The sequence below is a fragment of the Orbicella faveolata genome, unplaced genomic scaffold, assembly GCF_042242905.1.
Source record: "Orbicella faveolata isolate gen_17 unplaced genomic scaffold, um_ofav_v1 contig_26, whole genome shotgun sequence".
Taxonomy (NCBI): Eukaryota; Metazoa; Cnidaria; class Anthozoa; order Scleractinia; family Merulinidae; genus Orbicella; species Orbicella faveolata.
In genome coordinates this window covers 2,913,451-2,922,493 of record NW_028301554.1, presented here as the reverse complement: position 1 = coordinate 2,922,493, position 9,043 = coordinate 2,913,451, and the positions used below count along the sequence as shown (strand labels likewise).

The 9,043-nt window shown below is 40.4% G+C and overlaps 3 protein-coding genes across 3 annotated transcripts; 1 reads left to right on the top strand and 2 right to left on the bottom strand.

Annotated features, from left to right (window-relative positions):
* Positions 1–321: 321 nt before the first annotated feature.
* Positions 322–956, bottom strand: LOC110066844 (histone H3). The gene has a single exon (XM_020774094.2). It carries the CDS (start codon positions 851–853, stop codon positions 443–445), a length of 411 nt encoding a protein of 136 aa, XP_020629753.1. The 5' UTR covers positions 854–956; the 3' UTR covers positions 322–442.
* Positions 957–1,065: 109 nt separating this feature from the next.
* On the top strand, positions 1,066–4,007 carry LOC110066843 (6-phosphofructo-2-kinase/fructose-2,6-bisphosphatase-like). The gene has a single exon (XM_020774093.2). It carries the CDS (start codon positions 1,209–1,211, stop codon positions 2,547–2,549), a length of 1,341 nt encoding a protein of 446 aa, XP_020629752.1. The 5' UTR covers positions 1,066–1,208; the 3' UTR covers positions 2,550–4,007.
* Positions 4,008–7,062: 3,055 nt separating this feature from the next.
* On the bottom strand, positions 7,063–7,963 carry LOC110066839 (histone H1-like). Its single transcript, XM_020774086.2, has one exon. The coding sequence runs from the start codon at positions 7,914–7,916 to the stop codon at positions 7,254–7,256; it is 663 nt and encodes a 220-aa protein (XP_020629745.2). The 5' UTR covers positions 7,917–7,963; the 3' UTR covers positions 7,063–7,253.
* Positions 7,964–9,043: the final 1,080 nt, after the last annotated feature.

The following is a 9,043-nucleotide window of genomic DNA, read 5'->3' as shown; positions in this document are numbered from 1 at the left end:
CGTGGAAGGGTGCGTTCCTTTTGGGTGATCTGGATTAGTGATCCAAGACGATCATGGTACATCAAATAGGCCGATAAATCCACTCTAGTCACGGTTTCATGCACCCTGATCCGAGTGATCTTGGACCACTAATCCAGTCCAGCCCAAAGGAACGCACCCTAATTCTCACTCGAACGCGTATTTCGCGGGTTAAGGGAAGAGCCACAAGCAGCTACCTTATTTCACCCTATTTTTCTTCCTTTGTTATCAGGATGGGAAAGCACTTTCTGAGCCAAAAGAAGCTTCAGTGTGATCTAAGTAAGTAAAGGTTAAACAGATAGCAAGGTTTGACTGAAATTTTAGCTCAACGCCACAGAAGATCCAATATTCATTATTGGTCATTGACTTTTTTAATATTTGGTGGCTCTTAAAAGAGCCGTTTTTGTTTTCTTGACGCGTCGGTTTACGCGCGTTCTCCGCGAATTCGGCGGGCGAGCTGAATGTCTTTCGGCATGATGGTGACACGCTTGGCGTGGATGGCGCACAAGTTGGTGTCTTCAAAAAGACCAACAAGGTACGCTTCGCTAGCCTCCTGAAGGGCCATCACTGCTGAACTCTGAAAGCGAAGGTCCGTCTTGAAATCTTGAGCAATCTCGCGCACAAGACGCTGGAAAGGCAACTTGCGAATCAGCAGCTCTGTGGACTTCTGGTACCGACGAATTTCACGAAGAGCGACAGTTCCGGGCCTGTAACGATGCGGTTTTTTCACGCCACCGGTTGCTGGGGCACTCTTCCTTGCAGCCTTGGTTGCAAGCTGTTTGCGAGGTGCTTTACCTCCAGTAGATTTACGCGCTGTTTGCTTGGTACGAGCCATCGATAACAAACCTTAAGTCTACACCTTAGGAAAAGAGATGGAAAATGATGAAAGTAATGCTACCGGCGATTTATAAGTTCGCGCCTACATTCATGATTGGTTTATTTTTCTCAAAGGTGATTGGTCAGAATACTACTTGCTATCTCGTGACTGGTTCCAAAGAACACCTTTTCATTGGTCAGCTTACGCAATTTTCGATCCTATTTACATTAGAAGCTTGGCCAACATCGAGAACCACTTGGCAAAGTCCATCTTCCAACTGGAAGTGTGTGCCATAAATTACTCGCAAAGCGTCATTTACAACTACCTGAAATTGATATAATCTTTTCAGGGGAGAATATCTTCAGTTGCCAAGATGAATCGTTCTCTTTATCCCGCTTCGTGTCCTCCTATTGTACACGTACCCACTTGCATAGTCATGGTGGGTTTACCGGCTCGAGGCAAAACGTATGTCTCTAGAAAGCTTGCTCGCTACCTCAACTGGATCGGTGTGAACACGAAGGTATTTAACCTTGGTGAATATCGTCGTGAGATGGCCGGCGCTCATTGCAAGCACTCGTTCTTCGATCCGACCAATGCTGATGGTATGAACGTTCGCGAAAAGTGCGCAGAACTAGCTCTTGAAGACATAACGAAATGGTTGAACGATAAGGGGCAGGTAGCCATCTTTGACGCTACAAACACCACTCGAGCAAGAAGAACGAAAGTCACCGATCATCTCGCCACCCATGGTTTCAAGGGTTTTTTCGTCGAGTCAGTTTGCGACGACAAAGAGATCATACGTTCCAATATTCTAGAGGTGAAAGTCAACTCGCCTGACTATCAGGGGGTCCCCTCAGAAGAAGCTTGTCAAGATTTCGAAGCCCGGATAAACCATTATAATGATTATTATGAACCAATTTCTTTGGATCATGATCTTAACATGCCATTTCTTAAAGTGATTGATGGTGGTAAGAGGTTTCTGATGAATAAAGTGGAAGGCTACTTGCAAAGTAGAATAGTGTATTACATAATGAATCTTCACATCACCCCTAGAGCCATCTACTTGTCAAGACACGGTGAAAGCATGATGAATTTGCAAGGTAGGATCGGTGGGGATTCTGATCTCACTGAAAGGGGCTGGGAGTACAGTAAAGTCCTGGGGAAGTTCGTCAAAGAGAGCATGCCAGCCGACCTCAAAGTTTGGACAAGTGAATTGAAAAGAACCAATCAGACGGCTAGTTTTATAGACAGACCAATTGAAATATGGAAGGCTGTCAATGAAATTGACGCTGGAGTATGTGAGGGAATGACATACGAAGAAATTCAAGAGCAGTTTCCAGAGGACTTTGCTAGACGAGATGAGGATAAATTTCATTACCGGTATGTCCGCGGGGAGTCTTACGAAGATCTTGTTGCCCGCTTAGAGCCAGTTATCATGGAACTTGAAAGGCAGCATAATGTCCTCGTCATTTGTCACCAAGCAGTGGCGCGGTGCCTCTTAGCCTACTTCCTTGACCACAACTCTGAAGAGCTGCCCTATTTGCGAGTGCCTCTACACACCGTCATAAAGCTCACCCCAGTCGCGTATGGCTGCCGTGTGGAGAAGTTCGATTTGAAGATCCCTGCTGTAAACACACACAGGGAAAAGCCCAAGGTTGTTTCAGTCAACCGTACTGAAGAAGATGCATTAGAAACTGTTCCAGATCATGAGTGATCATTTGGAGAACAATATTTTCATTCTCAGACAGGGTATGGTTTATCTAATAAACTAGAGGGCAAAGTTTATGATTTTTGTCATGTGCTGATCAATTTATTGGATACTTCAACATCCAAAACCCAACATTTGAACTTCTGAAGTTTTAGTTCAAATTCTCATCCTCTATATTAAAAATAGTGTTTAAATGCCCCACCTCCTGTTACACCCAAACTAGTCAAATGTCCGAAAAGGATATTGCATTTGATCAGTACTTAAGAGAGCATTTTTACTTTTGGTGCATATTCCAGGTTTTTTCATTTCAATTTGGATGTAACAATTGTTGGGATGCAGGGTTAACTAGTCTGCTTTGAATGTATATAATAATAATGGCATATACAGTACATATATACAAATCTTTGTATAGAAATATATATTTAATTTCAATCACATCCATGAATTAAACCAAAATATTAGAAACAATTATTGTAATGCTACTTTCTTCAAACATTTTGATTCTGAGTTTTGTGGTATTTCTCTTGTTACATTTAGCGGATCATAGGTTTTCCTTCAACTAAAGTAACATTTCAGTAGTGGCGACATAATACTTCACCAGAGGTATTTTATATTCCTTACATGTAAAATTTTGGCATGTACCAGTTTCATATATTTAGGGCTTATATGGCCATAAATCTTTAATGGCTTGACTGCGTCTTGCCCTTAAATACAAGGTTCCAATGGCTCAACCCCACCCCTACCCCCTCCCACAGTGTGTCCAGTGGAACTGGATGGGGAGGGGATGGTAATTTTTTGATTTAATTTGTGTATTTACAGTCAAAAACATTCATTAATGATCAACAGCTTTATGTTACATAAAATGTTTGAATTTTTTTACTCATGAAAATTATAATACATCTGGTCATGCTTTGGTGAAATTGTTTCTTTATTTTGTTGTCTGAAATCTTGAATTAACAGCATTTTTTGTCTTGCATGTAACATATTTAAAAACATGGTGATGGTGTTTTATTGTTACTGTAGTCAATATTTGATTAAGAATTACGAAAAAAAATTATTTATTCAGTTTCCTTTAAAGAGATCTCTGAAGGAATAATTATTTTTGAAACATTTTTTAATGACTTGAAAACTTAATGCATGTATTGTAACTATTTTTTTTCCAGATTATTTAATTTCATGTACTTTCTTGTTTCTTATAGTAGTGACTATATTATTATACTTGAGGCCCTTGGTCTTCTGGAGAACATATTATTTTTGGTATGGGATAAAATCAGTGGTTTCAGTAGTTGAGGTTTTGGATTAATTTAAATTAAGTGGATACCCACAGGAGGCTAGTAGAGTCAAAGAAAAGAACATTTTGAAGTGAATGTCTCTTTGTATAATTTGAAAGTAGGCAGGTACCAACACTTGGCGTCTACTGATACGCAGGTTGCGCCTGTCATTAAAACTCTGATAAAATTTTCACTGGTGGTTGGATCACTTGAAGGAACAGTGTCACAATATTTTAAGCCATTTTCTTTCTTTTTTTTGAGTCACCTATTGCCATGATCTTCACACTTAAAACAACCTTGTCACTTTGTGGGTGAACTACATCAGCAAGTTCACCCATCCCCATTAACCATATCCAACCGAACCAGGTGTTGTGGATTGTAGATCTTAATGACGGCCCTGCATATCTACAATAACTGTGACCTTCTCAGGGCCCTTATTGAATGATTTTGTTTGCACACTGATGCACCAATGAAAGGTTAAGCCAGTGGGGAGGGATTTGAGAGCAGTTACCTGCAAGAGACAAGTGTCTTGCATAAGAACTAGTTTTTAATGGCTCCAAGAACCAATAAGAATTTATTTGATATTGCATTTTAATATATTTTCATTGATGTATACATTTCGCCAATAAAAGTAAAATATAAAACTTAAAGGTAAAAAGCTGTTAAAATTATGAGTCAACGTTTTTGATCTGTTTGATCATCATCAGAGTAATGATGATGATCAAACAGGTCGAAAACGTTTAGACTTATAATTTTAACGGCTTTTTACCTTAAAGTTTTATATTTTCATCGATGTTTAATGACTCTTTTACCCATTGTTAAAAACCCTGATATAAGGTGTCTGCGCAGAAAATCTCAGCTAAGGTCAAATCTTCCTTTCAATTGCAGCCCACCCTCATGCATTAACACTGATAGAAGCATTATCCTAGGGTTTACAGTCATAGACACTGCATAAATGGCACGTAACTCCTAAGCCTTGTGATGATGTTTCCAGACAAAAGATTTTTCTCATGAATGCAAGGGTTGGGATGTATAGATACTGTTATTAAATATAGACTCCACTTGTGTAAAGTGTCTATAACAAATTGACGTCAGTTTTTTATGCATCTGTCTTCTCATTTATGATAAATTGCATCACAACATTGTCAAAGGGCGAGTGGTTCCACAGTAAACTTTGACGATGTTATTACAAAATTTATCATCAATAAGAGGACAGACGCATTAAAAACTGACATAAATTTGTTTTTTACAATAACAAGACCCTAAAATGGTCAAATGCCGGAAATAAATGAGGGAAAAGATGCCGTAAACTTGCCGTAAACAAAGATAAGTGAATTTTATTCAAAGTAACGCGAATATTGTCAATAGCTTTTTTCACTTTTCGATTGGCTACTTTAAAAAGTCAATTAAATCCCATTGGTAAAAAAGTTGACAGTTAGCTGAAAGTTGAACTGTTGACAGCTTGCATAAATTAAAATTTTATCTGTCTGTGCTCTTATTGATGATAAAATGAGCCAATCAGCACACGAGAAATTTGACAGTTATTGTAAAATAAGGTATTAAAGTCCTCAAAATGTCTCGAATGGGGGCACATACTGGACAAAAACTGCAAGTATTTACAACATTATTCAATTCAAGGCTATAGGAAAGGGATGGAGTGTATCTACTAATGGTGTGTGAAAGGGATACCGTTTTCTATGGAAGATGTGTTAAAGGGGCAGCATTTCTGTTCAAAATGTTATCTAAAAGGGTAGGGGTGGTTGGCGTTTTTCGTGATTTCAGCCCGAGTTTTCAAAACTAAGACATTCCTGTTTCATGAAGGTTTTTAAGTATTTAATCTTTTGGCAAAATATAATATTATTGCATTTATTGCTAGTGATGCTCTTTTGGTTAAATGCAAGATACTTTACTCTCGCAGTTCCCCTTTTCACCGAGGACTTGGTGGGTCAGTCGGTCAGTCAGTCAGTCACGTGCACAGCCAGGAACATCCCTCGGGTTAGGACCGTGGCGGATCCAGACCTTAAGCTAAGAGGGGTGGGGAGCAGTTTTGCTTTGCTTGCCCTGCCTGCTCTCCTTCTGTGATTTCTTCTTTTTTTTTACCAAAAATAAGGGTGGCCGGGCCCCCCAGTCCCCTCCCCTAGATCCGCCACTGTAGGAGAGGGAAAAACAGTTGTTAAGGAGCTGGTCACAGAAAGGACAGCATTTAGTGGCGTCGTAACTAGTAACTGTTTTTTTGTTTGTTTGTTTGTTGTTATTATTATTTTTCTCTATAGGCGTTTTTAGTACACGAGTAGAAATCAAGTTGTTTTTTTTCGTCATGTGGATTTACGTCAAAAACCCCTCGAGGAGTGGTAGGGAGGCTGCCCGGTCCCCACCTATGCATCTAGGAAAGTGCCCCAGGTTTATCTAACGGTCGAAAGGAAGTATCTAAGGGCCTGATTACATGGCGAATTTCAGCCTGGGTTAGCCGGGCTGAAATTTCAGCCCGGCTTCTGTAACAAATTCTCATGAAATCAAATTGGCGATTACATGAAGAAGGTTTCAGCCCGGGCAAACGGACTGAAAAGTCTGAAAAAATCCCATGTAATCGAAACGGAATTTCAACCCGGGCTGAAAAACAGGAAATAAGATGGCTGCCGCTACGAAGTAGAAGCGATCTCAGTGGAATAAAGGCGATAAAATAGAGAATCTGTCTAATTTCAAAGCTTAGATCGGATATAAGAACATCGAGACAAGGTTAAACAGCATGAGGCTGTCAGGGAAGCCATGAACTCGGCAAGCTTGAGGACATATTTTCTTCTATAAAACTACGTCTTTCTGGCTGAGAGACAGGTTTCGTTTCAGTTCGATCATCATTGTAGGGTGTTACTATCCCAAAAGGTTAAAAATTGAGCGCCAACAAAAGGTCAAACTACGAGAGAAGCAATGCGCCTATTTTCACGATTCGTGTTCTCGGTGCCATTTTGATTCTCTGGAGACTTTTCACACACAATTTCATATTTGGCGCCGAGGCTAATATTTCATCCCGGGCTGAAATTCGTTATGTAATCGCAACAAAATTTCAGCCCCCCTAGCCGGGCTGAAATTCGCCATGTAATCAGGCCCTAAGGGCTGCTAATGGCGTGCTAGACTTCGCGAACCCCGTCCCACTTCTTTCGAGTACTGAATTCCTATTCAAAATGGCTACCATGATGCTGGCAAAGCTAAGGGTAAAACGGGTTTACATTGTGTATTTGATTAAAAAACAATTTGGAAAGGAAATCTTCTGTGTTCAAACAAAAACTTCGAAGGTAAAAGGAATTTTCACAACAACTTGTGATCGAAGCGAGAAAAAGGAATAAAACAGGAGAACTTGGAGAGAAATTGTTGGTCATTTCTTTTCTTTTATTTGGTGGCTTCTAAAGAAGCCGTTTTGTTGTATTCTCTTTGAGATTCTTCTTTACTTCTTGGCTGCAGCCTTTTTGGTTTTCTTGGCTACCTTCTTCTTGGGCGCTGCTCGTTTCTTAGGACTTTTTGTGCGCTTCTTTGCAGCTGACTTAGCCTTCGGTTTCTTGGCGGCCTTCTTTTTGGCTGGTGACTTGGCCTTCTTTCCCGTAGTTTTCTTCTTCGCAGCTTTCTTAGCACCAGTCTTCTTGGTAGCTCGCTTCTTTTTGGGCGTGCCAGCCTTTTTTCGGGGTTTTTTCGCCGCTGCCTTCTTCTTCGCAGGTTTTTTCTTTGGTGCAGCGGGAGCTTTGCCGACCTTGAAAGATCCCGAAGCGCCAGTTCCCTTGGTGTGAAGTAGCTTTCCCGACTTGACGCCACGCTTCAAAGCCATTTTAAGGTGCACTGATATATCTCCAGTGACTTGGTTGTTTGCTTTGATGTACTTTTCAATGGCTTGCCGTGACGAGCCACCTCGTTCCTTCATAGCTGCAATCGCTGTTGTAATCATGTCGATATACGGAGGATGGACTGCAGGAGGCCGAGGGGCCGCCTTCTTCGCTGGTTTTCTGCTCTTCGCCATCTTTCCAGCGGGACTTTTGGATCTTGATCTCGACCGTGACCTCGAGCGCGATTTTGACTTGGATCTGGATCGAGATCTAGCCTTAACAACACCAGACATGGTGAACACAAAGCGGAAGATAAAGTGATAAACAGTATGCTTCGGAAAAAAAATTCACGATGCAAGTAAACGTAGTTTGTTTCTCGCGCCAATTTTATAACAAAAGACCTGACGCCCGAGGGAACAGTCACCAGTCACGGATCGGCGCTAACAAGAAGACATCAGTGTCCGACATGTTTAGAATTTGTGTTTCTTCAAGGAGACTTTCAACCCTTTACTGCTCAATAAGTCACCGCAAGGGAACGGTAAGTTCTTAAAAGTTGAGCTATAGGGATCAGCTTTTCGGGTGTGGTTTCTAAGTTGGCTCTTTTTAATGCATACCAGGGTATTTTTTACGTCTTTTTCATTACCTGAAGTGTCAAAATATCATACGAGTGGTTTAAAGTATGAATTAATTATTAATTGACCACTACAAAAGGATTGAAATCCCCTAGGATTAAAAATCGATGCCTAGGCAACAGGTCAAGAACCAAATGAGCCAAGACAATCTTATTCCATCCTTCTTTTCGCTGCCGACAATGTGTCAAAGAAAGACAAGATTTTGTGGTCGCCATTTTTGTTCAGCTCCGTTCAGTTTAAAATGGTCTTCTTCCATCGCGTTTTTGTGGCAAGCACGTATTTATTTCCTAGACTCCCAGATTGTTCTGACTTTTTTAAAACAGAACGAACACGCAATAAAACGTTATTCAGTTGTAATTTGAGGGATAGTTTGAAAAAGACGTTAAATTTTATAGTCTCACGGTCAGCGCGGCATAAGCCGAGCACGAAGTGATCTGACACTACCTAGTAACTAGACTCCATTTCATTCATTTTTAAGTTGTTAAAAAGAAAACCCTTAAAAGGCTGATGCAAGCTTGTTTCGAAAGCGTTGAACTAATGAAATACTTTTCTCCATTTTTAATCATCTCTTTTCGTGACGATTTTCTATTTTGAAAATTGCCCCCTTCGACTATTATTTTTTTAGTAAGCAGGTACTATTTGAGCTCGAGTTTGAGTACCAGCACGTTAAGTTAACTTTCTGTGCAGCTTGCTTTAGAGATTTCCATCGGTGCCAACTCCACCGAAAAAGGAAGAGTTTGAGAGCTCTTTAAATAAACTTATTAGCAGATTAGGTGGATTCTGTAAAC